The following is a 20,517-nucleotide window of genomic DNA, read 5'->3' as shown; positions in this document are numbered from 1 at the left end:
TCTCTCTCTCTCTCTCTCTCTCTCTCTGAACCACTGCTCTGCAACATTTTTACTTATAGTAAATTTATTTAATTCTTCTCCATCATTAGCTAATGCTAATTCCAGGTACCTAGTCTGCAAATTGTAGCTTCTGGGGACTAGGCACCTGCATGACGATCTGATTGAGGTGTATAAGGCCTTGAATGGATTGAGCATGGAGAGCGGAAGTTTGCCTTTAGCCTGCGGTAGTTGATTGCTGGAACAAACTGCCATCTGTTGTTGTGGAAGTTGGTAGCTTAAATGAATTCAAGGCAGAACTAGACAAACATTTGGAATGAATGGATCAGTGAAATGGGAAGGGTGCTTTTTTTTCTTCTTTTTTTTTTTTGGCTGATGCTGTTATAAGCTTGCTTTTTTGCATTATGTGCCTCTACTAATGCTAATGATCATTCAATTTAATGAGCCATTCAGATCACACAATCCCACTAGAGTGGCTTGATTTTGACTTCATGAAAAGATGATAATCAAAGATCACTTGGGAGCATATTCTGGTGAGCATAGCAATGAAAAATGTTAACAGGTACAAAACGTTTCTCTTCCGAGTTATAGCGTGGTTTCTTTTTTCATACAGCATCCCATTCACAATAAAAATAGTTGTCGGGCCATCCGAAATCTCCCCTCCACTGAAAGGCCCTCCATCCACCTCGGTAAGCTTATCGCAGTAGACATCAAAACCTTCATTCACTATGCAACTTTATGGGTTTCTCATAAATCCCACTGTCTTCCACTACCCACATATGTCACCCAGTACACCATCTGGACCTTTAGCACTTGTCTTTATAGGCGCCTCCGTAGCCAGGTGGGAAGGAGCAGCAGTGCATAGCACACGCTTCTTGATTAGACCGGGGTTCGAGCCCGTCGCCACCAAATATGAAGGATGCGGAAAGGTCAGGGAATGACCACCGCATATCCCGGAGCAATATGGCCTTAGTTGCTAATGCTCCTAAAAACCAAACAACAAACAAACTTGTCTTTATGCTTACCACTGCCTCTTTTAACCTCTAGAGTTAAAACTTGCTCAGTCAAACTCTATACTGTGCTACCTCATCGAATTATTTTTGTTTTGCCTCAGCCAGTGATTGCTGGAAGTAATTTTTCCATTTATTTATTTCCTTCCTTTTTACCAGGATTCTTTTTGGTATTCGTCATTAATATAATTATTGTGTTCCAAATCTAAAGTTTTCTTTTTTCTTGTCTTTGCAAGTGTATATATCTGCTTTGTCCTTTCCTGCATAATCCACTTAATATACAAGTCATCGTATCCTTTATACTTTTCTTCGCTCACTACTTTCTTCTTAGCTCTCTTATATCTCTTCAATATCTTTCCTATATCTCCCTCGATCTCTGCCAATTCTTTAAAACACCGCTTCTCACTGATCCACTTTGCACTTCCCCATCACAGGAAGAGTGACTGTCTCTTTGTGTGTGTCTTTGATCTTTGTTGTTTGTACCCCCTGCTGTTTCTTAAGCTACCGATTAGGGTGTGTGTGTGTGAGAGAGAGAGAGAGAGAGAGAGAGAGAAAAGAATAATAGTATTAAGAAGCTAAGTAATCATAGAGGGTGGAGAGTAACAATACGAAAGGAAGATAACGTTGATTGTGGACACTGCATTAACAAAACATACCCTACAGCCATAATGTGCTGTTGTTATTTGGTTTTTAGGAGCATTAGCAACTAAGGCCATATTGCTCCGGGAATATGCGGTGGTCATTCCCCGACCTTTCTTCATTCTCTGTATTTGGTGGTCACGGGCTCGAACCCCGGTCTAATCAGAAGTGTGTGCTGCTGCTCCGGGCTATGGAGGCGCCCCATAATGTGTGTGTGTGTGTGTGTGTGTGTGTGTGTGTGTGTGTGTGTGTGTGTGTGTGTAGAAAGTGTGAAGAATATTTTTGTTTAATCCTATTGAATCTATGGTATACACCAGAAGTGAATTCGATGAAATGGATAAGGAATGTAGCAATATATGGTATAACGAGGTGACCAGTTAAGATATGAAAAAAAGAGACAGATAGTTGTCAAGAAATTAAAATAATAAATGAAAAGGCGACCAAAATAAGACTACATTGCAGCATTTTTCACAATTTCAGTGTCTTTGTCAGAGGCCATCCACCGAAATTATGGAAAAGACGGCAATGTTCTTGCTTCTATTTCCGACATGTTCTGTATGCTATGGTGCACTTGTGCTGTAGACATGTGTTAAGAACGAAATTTGAAATTTTGCGGCAAGAATAAGGTCTAATTTTATACCTTAGACCTTAATAAGACTGCAATATAGTCTTATTTTGGTTGTCTTTTTATTTTAATTTCTTGAAACTATCTGTCTCTCTTTTTCATATCTTACCTGGTCACCTCATCCTACCATATATATCGCTACATTCCTTATCCGTTTCATCCAATTCACTTCTGGTGTATACCATAGATTCAATAGGATTAAACAAAAATCTTCTTTACACTTTCTGCATACTATATCCAGTAAAAACTCGTTTATATGAAGCACATACCATTTCCCTGTAAAAGGATAGGCTTTTCTATGTAAATATATTCGTTTATTACAAAACTCGGTTAATATGTATTACAAAGTTTTTTTTCACCCTGTGAGAAATAAATATTGTCATTTTGTATGCTTAAAACAAATATTGGCAGAGTGATCTGATTATTGCCCTCGGACACCTGGCTCCCTACTTCACGAAGAATGGCACTGACTTGTTAGAAATTAGTTTTGTGTAAACAAAAGCAGTTTATGGTAGCTACAATGTCAAGTGCATGCTGTAAAACATCTTTCTGAAGGATTGAATTGTTAAATTAACAAAAGAATAAAAAGTTTTTCTAAGTTGTTTACATGCACTCCCTCTCTCTCCACGGGAATAAAGTTAATTGCAATTGTTACCCCAGTTCAGAGTCTTTTGCTATTGTATACAGCAATCTATTTTTTGATAGATTGCTGTATGCAGCAATATACAGATATACTGAATTGCTGAAAAAGACATCTGAGCTGATGTCTTTTTCAGAACTTGTCTTTAAATTAATTTAAAATTTGTTTATATTAAATCTTATCTAGCAATGTTATGGCGACAAAACGTAGACAGACAGAATTAATCCTGGAAATTAAACTAAAAATTATATAAGAGACTGATAGAATGGAAAGAAGCAAAACAGACATTGCAAAGGAATACAACATCCCTTTACCTACTTTATCTATGCTGACTGGGCTAGCCAGGTGGGTAAAATGCCTGCCTGGCAACCCAAAGGTTGTGGGTGTGAATCCCGCCTTGGGCTTGGATCAGAGTAAAATGCAAAAACTTTGGGAGGTGCATTATGAACACAGAAGCCGATGCACCAACAACTAATAAAAAAAAAAAAAAAAAAAAAAAACCCTTTATCTACAATACTGAAAAACAGAAAAAAACTTGAAGAAGTGCATGACACTGGAGCAGCGATGAAAAACAAGAGATGAATTCTTGGTGCAAAACACGAGGAGCTTGAAACAAAACTTTGAGTGGTACCAACAAATGCATGCATCTAATTTGCCAATATCAGGTTCGATTTTGCAAGAAAAGGCAAAATATCTAGCCCAGCAATGTGGGATTAGCGACTTCAAATGCAGCAGTGGCTGGCTCCAAAGATTTAAAGACAGGAATAACTTGGTTTCGCAAAATGTTTGCGGTGAGTCTGGATTAGTCAACAAAGAAAAGGCTACAGACTGGTTGTGTTCTGTTCCTTGAAAAATATGAGACAAAGGATATTTTTAATCTCGACAAGACAGGTTTATTTTATAATTTGCTGCCAAACAAAACATTTCCTGTTTGAGCAGTGTCGCCGTGACCCTGTGTGCCCGCTAGTAAGCGAAATCAAATTTGCCACCCCAAAATATTTCGATTAAAAAATAAAACAAGGCGTAAATAATTATTAATTTATTGAAAAAGAATAAAAGAACTACAACATATCTTGCAGATAATATAATGAAACAACAAACAAAAATAACCAAATCATTCTGAAATTCTGGAAATAAACTTTCAATTCTAAATCGCAATCTTACTCTATCACGATAATAAAATAAAAGGAAAATTAGGTTTAAAAAAATTAAGCAAATTTATGTTCTCTTGCTTTAAGAGATGCGAATTTATTATTTCATTTATGTTTATTTGTTCCGAAAGATTATTTTCTATTGAAATTATTTCCAAATTAGAGAGTCGTTGTTGAGACATTGGCGATCGTAAATATTTTCGATTAATTTTAATTTTGAAAAACTCCGTTCACCTACGACAACGGAAACTGGTAAACTTAAAAGCATTAGTAGTGGCATATGATGCAAGAAGGAAAGCTTTTACAGCATCAGCCAAAAAAAAAAAAAAACCCACTTCCCATTCACCTCTTAATCTGCTCCAAAAGTTGGTCCAGTTTTCCTTGAATTTATTTAAGCTATCTACTTCCACAACCACAGATGGTAGTCGGTTCCGGCAATCAACCACTCGCTGGTTAAAGGCAAATTTCTGTATATCTATTCTACACCTGTCTCTCCTCAATTTGAATTTATTCCCTCTTAATTAAATGTGTAATCTGAGCAAGAGGAAGAATTCATCAGCATTCAGCTTGCTCAAACTATTTAAAGCCTTAAACACCTTAATCAGATCACCTAGCAGGAGCCTGGTCTCCAGGCACTGCAATTTGAACAACTTAAGCCTTTTTTGGGCACCTCTTTGTTGCCCTCATTTGCATAAATTCTTATTGCGACTGATACATTTCAAAAATGTATCATTTCAACATCAATATCACTCATTACGACTAATGTCACTTAATTTTATAAGTAAATATTTGCAATGATTTAATAAATCAACTGACCATTTTTTTAATTCAGAAATATAAAATATTTCTACATGTTCTTTCATATTTCTAAACCTTTCAAGTTAACGAGAAAATTTATGTCCATTTTGAAAGAAAAAATAATAATTTTGCAATTATGTTGCAGATCCTGAATCCTCTACTTTCATAATCGAAATGATGTCTTTTCAATATTTTCCTTACAGTGCTTACTTCTGAAAACTGAAGAGTCAATGCCAATGATAGTAGCCATATTATTAGCCAAATTTAGAATTTTTTGGAATGGTTCCTCATTTCCATTTTCTTTAAAATATTTCCTGATTTCCCATTGGTAGGGGTGTAAGGCAAGGATGTTCCATGTCCCCCGTGCTATTTAATTCATATGTAGAACCTTTAAAAGAGCTCAAAGGAGGTGTAAAAGTAGGAGGGGGAGAAGATAAAGATATTTATTAGCATATTTTTTTAATTGCTAATAATGAGGAAGAATTACAGAACTTCCTGGATATTTTGAACAGCACAATAAAGGAGTACAATATGAAAATTAAGAGCAATAACACCACGGTAATGTTAATTTCAAAGTGGCCAAGATGAGGAAATCAGTATAACATTAGATGTTAGATGGAATAATATTTAGTAATAGAAAAGAACTATCAAGAAGAAATTAAGAAAGCAAATGGTGAAAACATTAATATGGACTGTTGTACTATATAGCTCCTAGACACGGACACTGGGAAAGAGATTAGCCTAGAAGCTTTCGAGATGTGGGTGTGGAGGAGAGAAAAGGGTGAACAGAGTAATGAGATTTTGAGGAAATTAGAAAAGAGAACGTTAGTAAAAGAACCAAGAAGACAAAATAACTTTATATGGTCCTTGAGGTTGGTCACAGACATGCCAGATATGCCAGACAAGCTGTTCTTGCTACCTGGGAGTCTAAAACGCTGATGGAACTGATATTCGGGTGACACTCAAGTCAAAGTGGACCCAATTTCGGCGAAGTCCGGACGGTCTATGACAGCCAAATCCTCTGCTTGCACCTTCACGATGGTGGGACTGTTAGTAATCCTGGGTATAACCTTCATGCACAAGTACATGGTGGGTGACCATCCAGGTGTGAACCAACGTAAGCAGGGGTTGAGGTGTGGCGCCCACACCACATGGAGGAATGCTGCCCCTCTATGTTACCAGGCAGTACTAGGTGGTAGATGACTCTCATCAACCGGTGAAATACCACCACTTTGCTTATTGGAGGCTTGAAGTGGTGGAACCCATGTTTAGTCTCTAGAGCTAAGTTCCGGCCAACCCTTCCCTATCTCTTCCGTCATGCAGTATGATTGATGATTTTTGAGGTTATGATGAACGTCGCGGCGAGATCCAATATTCCTTACATTTTGAGGGTACAGCTCTAAAACTGCGTTCGCAGGCCGGCCGCTAGTTAGTACACCGGACTGAACCTATTGGTAACTCTCTAGGAAGCTTCCGGATCAGCTAGTGTATAATCTTGCTACCTCTACTCTGCCAGATAGTGACTGGAAGGAGTCCGAGTAGTGTGTATGCGGGGAGCATTGTCGAGGCCACGTTATGTCAAGGATCTGGGTATATTCTTACCACATGTACGCCATATCCAAAAATTTCATTACTTCATACAGCATGTCCCACCCACTTTTTCTTACTATTGAATACACCATGAATTGTCAAAATAATAGAGCAAGCTTATCTGCGAAAAGATCTAAACCTCCCAAGGACTTCCTAATTCATTTCACAAATATACGTGGTCTCAATTCTAATCTCAACGATGTCCATTTCCACTTGCAGTCTTCCAAACCCCATGTACTTTTTCTGACTGAATCTCAGTTATCAGTTCATTCAACTACTGCTCATCTCAGATGTCCAAATTATTTGCTGTATGATTCCTTTCGCCTCAAAGGTGGTACTTGTGCATATGTCCGTTCTGATATTTCCTGTCAAAGACTTGGCAATTTGGAATCTCCTCTCTTTGATCTTCTCTGGCTTAAAATCTCTCTACCTCATTGTGTAAAATTCATCTGTTGTCTCTATCGTTCTCCCAACTCCACTAATCACTTGGAGCTCTTTGACTTCCTCTCTTTGCAATTTGACTTTCTCCAGTCCAACTTTCCTAACAGTGAGGTAATTTTCCTTGGTGATTTTAACGTTCACAACTCCAGCTGGCTTCCGTTTTTCCTTCTTTTCCTTGGTCTGATTACTGTTTCAAAACTTCTGATGTCAACGTTTGCTCAGATCGTGTCAGTGAAATTATTCTTGCAGGAATGGAATCCTTTATCCCACACTCCACTTTAAAATCTCGTCCTTTATCTAAACCTTGGTTTTCCAATAAATGTGCTAAGGCTGTCCAAGAGAAGAATGTTGCATATCGTAATTGGCTTGTTTCTAATTCTTCAGTTTCATTTTCTGCCTACACCAAAGCTCGCAACAATTGTAAAGCAGTTATTAATCAGTCCAAACTAGAGTTTGAGCAGGCTAAGAGTAGAAAACTTGCTTCTTGGTAGCCTAATGGTAGCCGAGCATTCTGGTCTCTTGCCAAAGCTATTCGCAACTTTTGCCCATCTCTGCTCCCACCTCTGTCCAAACCAGATGGTTCTGTTGTCACTTCAGCCAAGGATAAAGCTGACCTGCTAGCATCCCATTTTTCTTCGAGCTCATGTATTAATGATCTTGGTAAAACACCTCCCACCATTCCTAACACGCTCCATTCAATGCCACCTGTGGTCTTCCGTCAAAAGGATATCAGAAGGATGTTGATGAATCTTGATGCTAAAAAAGCTCCAGGTCCTGATGGTATTTCTCCACTTGTTCTCAAAACCTGTGCTCCTGAACTTACTCCTATTCTTTGCCACCTTTTTTCACTTTCTTATTCCAAAGGTGTTTTTCCTTCTGCTTGGAAATTTGCTCATATCCAGCCAGTTCCTAAAAAGGGTGACAAATCCCTCCCATCCAATTATCGTCCCATTGCAATTACTTCTACTCTTTCTAAAGTAATGGAGAAATCAATTACCCGCCAACTCTTAAACTACCCAGAAACCTTCCGTCTGATCGACGATCGCCAGTATGGATTCCGTCAGTGTCGATACTCTGGTGATATTCTGGCTTATGTTACCCATTTATGGACTAATTCAATGGAAAGGTTCGGTGAAACACAAGTAGTTGCTCTTGACATCTCAAAGGCTTTTGATCGTGTTTGTCATAAAGGTCTTCTAAACAAGCTTCCATCTTATGGTTTGCCAACTGTTTTTAGTAATTGGTTATCCAGTTTTCTCTCTAATCGCTCACTGAGAGTGATGGTAGATGGCTCTCTGTCTTCTAACTTCTCCACTAATGCCGGTGTCCCCCAAGGTTCAGTTCTTTCCCCCACTCTTTTCCTCTTGTATATTAATGACCTTCTTCCATTGACTGGAAATCCTATCCATAGTTTTGCCGATGATAGCACATTGCATTCAACTTTCCATTTTGAGAAACCTTGTCCAGCTCAATCAGCTTCAAGTTCTCGAAAATCTGCTGCCAATTCCTTAAATGCCGATCTTCAGGTAATTCTCCAGTGGGGCAAAGACAACTTAGTTGATTTCAACCCTTCTAAAACTCAATCTTGTCTTATATCTCGTAAAAAGGATTCTTCTGCTCCTATGCTTATCTTTAGTGACACTCCGATTTCTAGGCAAAATGATATATCTCTTTTGGGGATTACCCTGACTTCTAATCTCTCTTGGCACAAGCACATTACAAATATTGCTTCCTCTGCATCTAAAAAACTTGGTTTTCTCTTTAGCTCTCGGCGTTACTTTTCTCCCAAACAGCTGCTCACTCTGTATAAATCGCAAATCCGCCCTGCCATGGAATATTGTTCCCACATCTGGGGTGGTGCCCCCAAAACCTCTCTCAGGCTTCTTGATTCCATTCAGAAGAGGGCAGTTAGGTTAATTAATGATTCATCTCTAACAGAGTCTCTCCATTCGCTTTCTCACAGATGCACTGTTTCTGCTGCATGCCTCTTCTACAGATACTTCCATGGGTACTGTTCTTCTGAATTGGCTTCTATAATTCCCGCTCTCTCTTTCAAAACAGTCCGAACACGTGCCGCCACCAGCCAACATCCATTTGCTGTCCAACTTCAAACCCACAGAACCAACTTTTCATCTTCCTCATTTATTCATTCAACTGCCATTTTCTGGAACAACCTTCCTTCATACGTATTTCCTGAAAATTACAATCTACAGAAGTTCAAGTCCAATATCAACAAATATCTTCTTTCGTCTTCTCAACCTCCAGCCCAAGCACGGTACTAAGTAATATAGGTTATAATACCTCTCGTGTTTGGGGTTCTCATAAAAAAAAAAAAAAAAAAAAAATATGGTATGTTTTGTGAAGAGAAAGTATGTTGAGGAAAGTAATTGAGGAGTAGACATGTGGGAAGAGAACTGTTTGGAGAAGGATAATTGGAATGATGGATTGGATGGTAAGAGGAAATTATGCAGGAATTAAAAGGATAGCACATATGTTTATGCGTAAGTGCCTGTTGTTTTTACTATATCCTTCTGACTGACTGTCCACACTTGACTTGACTTGACTCCCACTGGATAGATTTTCAAGATATTTTATGTTTAGTTCTTTTAAAGATTTGTTGAGCCATCCCAAATATCATTAATATTGGGTAAATAGAATTCTGGCAATTACTCTTTCTTTTTCTGTACAGTTTGTATGCATAAAATAATTATGGATTAGATGTGATTTTAATGTAATGTTGTTTAGCTTTAGTCATTCTGACTAAATTAATTAATTAGTTAATTAATGAAAAGATAACTATATTTGATTTTCACTTATTAATCACAGAAAAAGAAAAAAAAATCAATTAATTTAAGGAAAAAAATCAGATGCCTGAAATGCAATGCACTGCCTACCTTACTTGACTTGTTTTATATATTTAGCCATTTGTATCCACATTTCATTAGCATCTTCATTACAGTTCCAATTTCCTTTTTTCCAGTACCTTCTCCCTGAAAATATCTTCTTTTTCCTACTTAATTTCCATCATTATTATTATTACTTATTTCCAGATCTTGCCCTTTATCATGCTGTAAAGTGTTTATTATTGCAAGGTCATGTGTACTTTCCATCTTCAGAATTGCCTCATTTCATTTCTTTCACCATATCCCTGGCCTCTATGTATCATTTCATGCTTTTTTTCTCTTTCTTCCTCACTCATCCCTGCCATTCAAATCTCCCTCAGCGAAAATATCTCCTTTCTCTGCTGTGTTCTGCCTATTTCGTTCATTAAATCCCAAAACTCTCATTTACTTCTTGCACCCATTCCTACTTATAAGCACTTATAATATTAACAACTTCCTTTTCCAGTACTGGTTTAACCACCATTTATCTTTTCCTCTTAACTTCTACCATTTTCTTCTTCATTTCTTTATTTGCTGCAACATCCACCCCCCCCCCCCATTTTTTGTATTATACCAATCGGTATATCACAACTTATGTCCATCTCTGATTCCTCTGCTCTTTTCTCCCTTCCACTTAGTCTCCTGTAAACTTGTTGTATCCACTTTTATCCTTTCAGTGTATCTGCCATTTCAAGGTATCTGCCTACTCTCTGTCATTGTTCGCACCTTCTATGTTGTCAGTCTTATTCTCTGGACTGCTCCTTTACTTGCACTCATCTAGTGTAGTGGCATTACCCTCAGTTTCTTGTTGCAACAACTGGCTGTCACTTCTGAGGAACATCCTAACATTACCATGATGCTACTTGGGATTACTCATAGATTTGATATAAGTTTTCCAGTTTGATTCCATCTGGGCTTGGCACATTCATGGATTTTATGAGACTTAATTTTACAATATGTAGGATATTATTGGTAAGAGAAAAAAAATTAATGAAAAAATTCATTAATGGTCAATTATAAACATTTATAAAGGGAAAGTATGTCCACCATACATGTACATGTGTTATGAAATAAAGTACAGGGTATATTTTAAGCCAAGACCTCAAATCGTTTGATAAAATTTATATCATATTTAAATATTTCTTAAATAATTTCAGTCAATACAGTTAAAAGAATGTATATAATTAAATATTTTGTTCCTTGATGGTTTGTTTACTTTTCCAGCATCCAGGAGGAGAAGAAGTTTTACTAGAACAGGGAGGTATGTGAGCAAGCTTTCCATATTTTATTTTGTAATGTTTGTGTTTTGTGCACAGTGCTTGAATTGAGCTAGTATGAACCAGAATGTGTTGTAGCTGTTAAAACATTCCAAAATAGTTTATGATTTGGTAAGACATGTAATGTGCTTGAATTTTTAATCAGCTATACTGATTACAAGTTCTAGCACATTGCACAAGTAAAAATGTTAGAACTGGTGTATAACAATGACATTAAGAGTAGGAGATCTGCAGATTTACTTAACAAGTACAGGTCAATGTTGCAAAAAAAAAAAAGTCGTGAGTTAGGGTTAAATTTGAAAGTGTCTGCAATTCTGGCAAGACACGATAGGAGGGAATACGTGATGAGAGCCTTGTAAATCAATTCAGCCCTGGACAGAATGTGCAAGGCCCAAGGGGATAGAATTTTTTTTCAGCCTGGTCTGTGCTTGTTAACAGGAGAGACTGCTCCTACAGAGATGGGATACACTTAAATAGGAAGTGTGCAAGAATATTTGCTGATGCTATTGAGGCAGTGTTAGGTGGGTTGGAAAACTGCTAGCTTGGGGAGATTCACAGACTAAAAGGTTAAAAGTAGCTGCAGGCAGAGGTGAAGGTGATTCTTGCACTACTTCTATTAGAATAAGCAGTGGCCTGGACGAAGGGGTGCTGGGGGTTTCAGGGACTGATAGCTGTCATCGTGAAACAGGTAAGTATATGGGATGTGTTAGGGTAACTAAGAATAAGAATAGATGCATGTATACCAATGCTAGAAGTATAGTAAATAAATTTGATGAATTTGAAGTGTTGATCAAGATATCAAAGGCAGATATTGTTGGGATAGCAGAGACGTGGTGTCACACAGATATTAGGAATGCAGAATTGGAATTTGGGGTGTACAATGTGTACAGAAAGGATAAACAGGATAGGAAGGGAGGAGGTGTTATCCTGTTAATTAAGAAAAACATAAAATCAAAGAAGTGCATCCAGTTGGTATAGATGAACAGTGCTGTTGAGTCAGTTTGGTGTGACATAAGCACTGCGAAAGCAAAAATAGAGTAGGAGTGTGTTATAGGCCTAATGACTCGAATAAGTACAATGAACAATTGTACAGAGAAATAGTGGGCTAGTAAATTAGAATGTCTTATAATGGGGATTTTAACTTCCCAGATATTGAATGGAATTTGTGGGTTGATCACTCGCACACTAGTAAGACTTGTGGATTTATTGGATGATTGTTTTCTGCAGCAGCACGTTTGAGAGGCCACCAGAAAGGGTAATACTCTTGATCTGGTTATCAGCAGTGATCATTCATATGAAACTTTTAGTAGCTTCCATGATTAATTCCTTGAATGCTTCCCACTAAGAATTTGCAGATAAACGAACCACTAGGTGGCAGTGATCATAGTGTACTGATGTGGGATTTACTTAAAGATATAATTACCATCAGAGGTAAAGGAAAGGCTTTTTGCTTCCATAAAGGTGACTACAGTGGTCTCAGAAAGTTTTTAAATTCTGTATAGTGGGATCAACTGATGATGTTACCAACAGCAAATTCTTAGTGGGAAGCATTCAAGGAATTAATCATGGAAGCTACTAAAAGTTTCATACTTATTAAGAAATATTGTTCAAGGTTTAGGCCTAAATGGTTGTCAAATGAACTAAAGAGACTCGTGGCAGAGAAGAAAAATTCATAGGATGCATATAAATTATCAGGCAACACAGAAGCCTATGGCAGATATAAGCTAGTCTGTAATCAAGTCACAAAGGAGGTTAGGCAGGCAAAGGCAGATTACAAGAAGTCATTGGCAAAGGATGCTAAGAAAAACACCAAGGATTTCTTTTCTTATATAAACTCTAAAAGGAAAGAGATGAATCTGATTGGTCCACTTGATATCGATGGTTCAACTGTTGATGATCGTGCTCAGATAGCAATCAAACTGAATGAGTATTTTGCATCTGCATTCGCACATGAGGAGTTATTAACTTGTAGCAGGCACTTAATGATTTTGTAATAACTGAGAGCAAAGTGGAGGAGAAATTGTTGAAGTTAAACATAAGAAAGGCACCTGGGGTGGATGGCATCTATCCAGTCATATTAAAGGAGGTGGTAAAGGAAGTAAGCAAACCCTTATCCATAATTATGAGAGCATCCTTGGATTCAGGGGAGGCCCCATGGACTGGAGATGTGAAATTGTATCCCCAATTCACAAAGGGGGGATCGAAGGGTGACACGAGTAATTACAGACCTATTAGTTTGACTTCTGTTCTAAGGAAAATAATGGAGTCACTTGTTAAAGATGCATTGCAGAATCATCTAGACAAGACTGCAGCAATAATTCAGACACAGCATGGGTTTTTTAAGGGAAAGTCTTGTCTGACAAATTTGATTGGATATTATGATGTGGTTACAAAGGAACTGGATGCAAAAAATTGTTTTGATATCATATACTTGAATTTCAGGAATGCTTTTGACACTGTTGTGCATGGAAGACTACTGTACAAATTGGAGTAGAATGGTATTAAGGGTAAGTTGCTACAATGGATAAAAGAATGGTTGAGTGGGAGAAGACAGAGGGTGGTAATCAATGGGTGCTGCTCTTTGTGGAGTAATGTTATTAGTGGAGTCCCACAGGGTTCGGTGTTGGGTCCACTGTTGTTTTGTATATTTATCAATGATATTGATGAAGGTATATCAGGCTTAGTGTCGAAGTTTGCAGATGATACGAAGGTTGGCAGGTTGGTAATGACAGTAATGGCAGTGTGCTACTGCCACAGGATCTAGAAAATTTGGGCAGATGGGCTGAGAAGTGGCAACTGATGTTTAACATTGGCAAATGCAAAGTACTGCATATTTATAGAAGTAATCCCAGAGAATGTACCAACTGTGTGGTACTACAGTTAAGGTGGTAGAAAACGAAAAAGACCTTGGAGTAATTGTGCAGTCAGATATGAAATTTTCTGAGCAATGCAGACATGCTGCCAGGTCATGGGGTTTTGTCAATGATATACAGTAATACCCCGACTTACGCGAACTCGGAGTTACGCAGTTCTTGATTTTTTCGTTTGGTGTATATCTAAAATTAGCTTACCAGTGATTTGGAAGTCAAATCATAAAGCTTGGATGACAGCTTCGTTTTTGAGGACTGGTTTGTTCACCACTTCATACCCGAAGTCGAATGTTATTGCAAGTCTAAACAGATTCCATTTAAAGTGATGCTTCTTATTGACAATGCACCCGGTCACCCTCCTGCCACCCTAATTAATTTCGACCCATGTGTGAAAGTTGTGTTTTTGCCTCCAAACACAACCAGGCAATGGACCAGGGAGTCATCAAAACATTCAAGGCTTACTACACGAGGCGTTCGTTTGCACGTCTGAATGAAGCTATGAGACAAAATAGTGAGATATCTGTTAAAGACTTTTGGAAACAATTCAATGTTTTAGATGCCGTAAGAATCATTGATGAATCCTGGGATGAAATTCACAAAAAAAACATTGAATGGCATCTGGAAGAAACCTTGTTCATTTTTTTTCAAAAACGAGATGAAAAAAATGCCAGAAACTGATCATGTCACTCATGTGATAGAAGAAGTTGTTAATCTTGCCAGGCAATTAGATTTGGAAGTCAATGGTGATGATGTCAACGAGCTGTTGGATTCACATAGTCAGGAGCTGACAGTGAATGAGCTCATAGAGATGCTTGAGCAAAACGTCACTGAAGTATCCGACACTTCAGACCCAGTTCCACCAGAAAAGCACATGACAATTGCAAGTTTGACAGAAGGTCTCAGCTCAATTGAAAAGGGCTTAGAAATTTTAGAACACATAGACTCCAACGAAGAACGCATTATAGCTACAAAGCAAGGAATAAAAAAATTAACTTGCTGTGAAGAAATTCTGCATGAAAAAAAGAAGGCGCTGTGTCGTTAGAAGAATTTGTTAGATTTTATGAAGCCATCGACATCGAAATAACTTTTTTACGTAACTCATTTATTTTTTTAATACATATTTTGTATTAATATGTAAAAATAACTGCAATTTTATTAAATATTTTTCTTCTAAACTAGTGTTTTTGTTAGTCCTTGGTCCCAATTAAACAAAACTTATATGTATTTGTATGCAAAGTTGTACCCCGACTTACGCGAATTCGACCTAAGCGATTTTCGTCGGACCCACCTATCGCGTAACTTCGGGGTATTACTGTACAAGAATTTTGCTAGCAGGGAAAAGGAGGCGATTCTGTATAAAGCAATGGTCAGGCCACGCCTTGAGTGCTGCATACAGGTCTGGAGGCCTCATTTTAGGAAAGATGTAGATTTGCTTGAGCATATACAGAGAAGGGCAACAAGATTGGTGAGGAGAATGAAGGGTTCCTCTTACCAAGAGAGGCTTAAGTTCTGCAAATTGCAGCGGCTGGAGACTAGGCACCTGAGAGGTGATCTGATTGAGGTGTATAAGGCCTTGAATGGGTTGAGCATGCTGAATTTTGATGGAATTCTTCTACTTGTTCAGATTACAAACCTAAGGGGCCATAAATTGAAATTGAGGAAAGACAGGTGTAGAATCGTATTGTTTTGTAAATTTTTATTTGGCTGATACTGCATAAGCTCATACACTAGCTTTCTTGCATCTACATGACACTACTACTGTAACATTTTTCATGTGCTGTTTTACTTTTATAGACAAGCATATAGTAAATATGAAATTGAGTTTTAAATCAAATTTAAATTACATGTTTTGTAATAGAAGGTGAGTTATATAAAACAGTTATACATTTATTGCAATATAATAATTATTCATTAAATAAGCAGTGTACATAAATAATCATAGTTAACCATGTGCTAGGTTTAAGGATAAGCTTTTTGGGGGGAAGAAACTTTTTAAATTTTGTTTCTGTTCTGTTTTGATGAAAAACCCCGGTTCTAGTGGATAAAACCTTTTAACCCTTGCCTGAGACCGACTGACTTGACCATGCTTTGAAAATAGCCATTCAAAATTCCTCCTTTGAGATGGGATTTGAATCTGCACTTTTCCATGCAGTGTAAAAGGATGTTGATTGTTTCAGATCAAAAATTTATGTTAATATTTTCTAAGGCTTAAGCATCAGACTTCTGAATTATGCACACAAAATTTTGTAAAATCGTCAAAAAATAATTCAGTATTGTTAATTTTTTTTTGCAATCACCTATATTTTCAGGATGCAACTGAAAAATTCATATTCTATATTAAAAACATATTTTGAATTAATTTTTGACAATTAAAACTTCTCTTAGACATGTCAGTGAGTGAATACAAATATGAGAACTATGCACTTCAACGAAAGCACACAGTTTCTAAATCTGCGATCAAGCTGTTGACGCATATCAACAGTTTGATTCCAGACAATGCATCAATGTCACAAAGCCAGAGAACTTTATTGATTGGAGGAAAATATGCAGCAGTAAAGTGAACTTTCTGTTAATAATTGCACATGGCATATATCAATCAACACATACATATATAGTTAGGTTAATTGTGAATTTTTTCTAATTGTGCAATAATTAACAGGATGCTAAGAAAAACAGCAAGGACTTCTTTATTTATATAAACTCTAAAAGGAAGGGGATGAATCAATTTGGTCCACTTGAAATCGATGGTTTGACTGTTGATGATCCAGCTCAGAGAGCTGATAATCTGAATGAGTATTTTGCATCTACATTCATACATGGAGTTATGAAGAGGAAAATGCCAGAAGTTTATCAAACTGTAACAGGGTGTTTAATGATTTTGTAATAACTGAGAGCAAAGTGGAGGAGAAATTGTTCAAGTTGAACATAAGAAGGGCACCTGGGCTGGATGGGATCTATCCAGTTATATAAAAGGAACCATAATTATGAGAGCATCCTTGGGCTAGGGGGAAGTCCCCACGGAGTGGAGATGTCCAAATGTATCCCCAATTCACAAAGGGGGATCTAAGGGTGACATGAATAATTACAGACCAGTTAGTTTAACTTCTGTTCAGGGTAAAATAATGGAGTCACTGGTTAAAGATGCATTGCAGAATAATCTAGACGAGACTGTAGCAATAATTCAGGCACAGCATGGGTTTGTTAAGGGAAAGTCTTCTCTGAGAAATTTGATTGGATACTACGATGTGGTTATAAAGGAACTAGATGCAAAATAAAAATTGTACCAGGTACATAATGAGTTGCTGCCACTCTACTCTGAGACTGATAGTGTCACTGATAATGTCACAGCAGCAGCCGTTAAAAACGTCTTTACTGCAGGAACTCATTTACTGGTACAGTAAAATAAATAAAAAAAAGTATTGTTGTATTATTTTTATTGAAAAAATAATTTCAGTACAATGAAATACAATGAATGGAATTTTTCATTGTACTAGTGTACAATGAAATAACTTGTATAAAATATATTATAATAACACTAAAATTATTGGTCTATGGTAACTGAAATAAGATATATAATTTTGACCCTCAAAAAATGATTTTAATTCCCGAGCGAATACTCCATCGATTGTCATTCCATTACGTGTAGTATTTACTAAAGTATTTGACTTAATATCTAAATTGAAGACATCTTTCATAAATTTACAAAACTTCTTTCCAGCCTCAGAATTTATTTCTAGATTGAAATCACTAGCAAGAACTATAAGTGTATGATCCAGTGGCTCTTCCAATAATTTTACACCTTCAGTGGAATACGGCATTCTTGTTTATGAATTTTTGAATTATATCTAGCGACATCCCTAGAGTGATGTATATGGCAACGATGAAAATAGATTCACTATTGAATTTTCACAAAGATCCACAGATGTCTGCAATTTCATATGATACCGCTGTTGCATTGCTGCTATTATGTTGTGCAAAGATATGTGGTGTACTGATGATAGTTCAACCTTCACATTGATATATCGCAACACCACCACTACGAACATCCGACCTTTTAAATTGAGTCACATGTTGGAATGGTTTAAGTAATATATGTTCATCACTATCCAACCACGTTTCACTTAATATCTTGGATTTCTGTAAATTGTGTCCATTTCGATATCTCGAACATGGGGGCCTGTAAACTTTGTACGTTCATTGACGATATAGATATACCACTTTGTATGAAATCTTGCTGTTCATCCTGTAGAGACGGTAGCTTATTATATTTCAAGCAGTCTAGTTCAGCATGAAGTTCTATATTACTAGTAGCTTTGCTGTGGTGAAGTCTGAAATTGTCCTGGGGATTTGTTATATATATGAGGTCACTCAGTAACGCCACATATACAAGTTGTTGTAATGATCTTTCTCATAATTATATACAACTTTGTCGAAGATCCCGCCTTGAGATTTATGTATAGTCAAAAACCAAGCACATATTAAAGCAAATTGTGTATGTCTACATGTTAATTTTCTATTCTTGAATGGAATTGTAGTTGATCATTTTATAATAGGTACAGATTGACTTGTCTAGTTAAATGTTTATCTTTCACATATTGTTTATAATGAGATTGAAGGTCATGTCCTATTTTTGACTCAGGAAATTTCATCCATACTCGTTTAACTGTTTTGTCATCCTCAGATTCAAAATATACTAAAGTACCGATTGCACCGTTTACCAATCCATCAGCCACATCTATATTTGTAGTAATCATGTGCAGTTTCCTTTCAATAATGGTAGAATGTATGGAAGTCCTGCAGTTTCAGTCACTGACATTTTATAAATTTTATTTCAAATCCCTTGGAATCCCTTGTAGACATAAATTAGTAGCATCTTCTTTGGTGACAAATCTCGATTCTATAATTTTAAGTTCATCTGGTAATAACGCTTCTCCATTGCCTATTTTTGTAAGAATTTTAGAAAATGTGCTATTGGACTATTAAACATCATCATCAGCCATTTTCAATCCACTGCAAGATGAAGGCCTCTCCAGCAACTTTCCAGTTCCTTCTGTTTTGAGCATGGCCATCCATTTATTATCCACAAACTCATGAATTTCATCTATCCATCTCCGCCTTTGTCTTCCAGGTTTTCTTCTAGCTCCTCTTGGATACCATTCTGTTATTTTCTTAGTCCATCTGTCATCATGTCTTCGAGCTATGTGTCCTGCCCAAGACCATTTTAGTTCTTTAGTTTTGATAAAAATGTCCTTTACTTGAGTTTGCTGCCTAATCCATGTGTTTCTCTTATCTAACAGTCTGATTCCCAATATAATTCGTTCCATTCTTCGCTGTGTAGTTCTCAGCTTCTCTTCCATTCTTTTGGTGAGTGCCCAGTTTCACTTCCATAAGTCATGGTGGGGAGTATACATTGGTTCATTATTTTACGTTTCAGACAAACTGGGATATTGCTCTTCAGTATGTGACTATATTTCCTGAATGCTATCCATCCAAAATTTATTCTTCTCTTGACTTCCAGCCATTTATTATTATTACAGCTAATAACTTGTCTCAGATAAGTATATGACTCCACCTTTTCAATTACTGCTCCTTCAATCATTATTTCCCTTTCCGTGGCATACTTGTTCATCATTACTTTTGTTTTAGCCATATTCATCTTTAGTCCAAAACCCCCCTTACTAACCGTGCATAACTGTTTAAGATTTTCCTCTAATTCTTTGGGATTGTGTAAATGGTTTAGGTACTCTTCGTTCACATTGACTCCTTTCTGCGACCAATCTAATCTTCTGAAAGCTTCCTCAAGGGCAGCAGTAAACAGCTTCAGAGATATTGTGTCTCCTTGTCAAACTCCTTTCTCAATTTTAAATTTCCTACTGTCTTTGTCTAGTCTGATAAAGGAGGTAGCACTCTCATATATTTTCTTCAAAATCATAATATATGGGGTATCTATGCCTTGTCTTTGCAGTGCCCGAAACATTGCCTTATGCTGTATGGAGTTAAATACCTTTTCATAATCCACAAATGCCAAGCATAATGATGTTTTATATTCATTTGCTTTCTCCATTAGCTGTGATATTACGTGAAGGTGATCCATAGTTGAGAATCCTGTCCTAAAGCCAGCTTGCTCTTTCGGTTGATTCTCATCAAGTATTCTTTCTAATCTGCTAGTAATCCATCGCTATTCTTCAGTTTCAGTATCATTTGTCTTTCTGTATTACTGCTCATGGCTGCTGATTTAAATCCTTTGTTTTCCCTTAATGCTTGTTCTACTTTTCTTTTAAATCAAGTTAATTCTTTTGTTAAATCTTCTTATGTCCTCTCTGAGTCTCTTTCCAATAGCTTTGCATAACTCAGTATACTCAATTTTCTCCCTGTCAGTGTTTTTTCTTGTTTTTCATTTGTCGTCTTCGGTTCATCATGACAAGTGTTTCTTGACTAATTTTTTCTTCTTTGGATTTCTTTTTCCCTATAGGTTTCTTGGGCTTTATCACTTTCAGAAAGTTGTAATATTCTTCGTCGGTATCTTGGTCCTGAGCAGTCTGCAGAAGCTCAAACTTGTTCTTAAGTTCCAGTACATACTGCTTTTTCTCCTCTTCT

At 37.0% G+C, this 20,517-nt stretch overlaps 1 protein-coding gene across 1 annotated transcript in view; it reads left to right on the top strand.

The window, feature by feature from the left end:
- The window catches only part of Cyt-b5 (Cytochrome b5), a 90,747-nt gene that overhangs the window by 42,406 nt on the left and 27,824 nt on the right, over window positions 1–20,517 (top strand). The window contains exon 2 of the mRNA XM_090382224.1: window positions 10,998–11,034. Coding sequence (XP_090238350.1) covers window positions 10,998–11,034 — 37 coding nt within the window. The remainder of the gene's footprint in view (window positions 1–10,997; window positions 11,035–20,517) is intronic.

This window comes from Mastigoproctus giganteus, chromosome 10 (assembly GCF_048544385.1).
Source record: "Mastigoproctus giganteus isolate SK-2022 chromosome 10, ASM4854438v1, whole genome shotgun sequence".
NCBI lineage: Eukaryota > Metazoa > Arthropoda > Arachnida > Uropygi > Thelyphonidae > Mastigoproctus > Mastigoproctus giganteus.
Note: the sequence above shows the minus strand (reverse complement) of the source record. Positions and strands in the feature narration are given on the sequence as shown.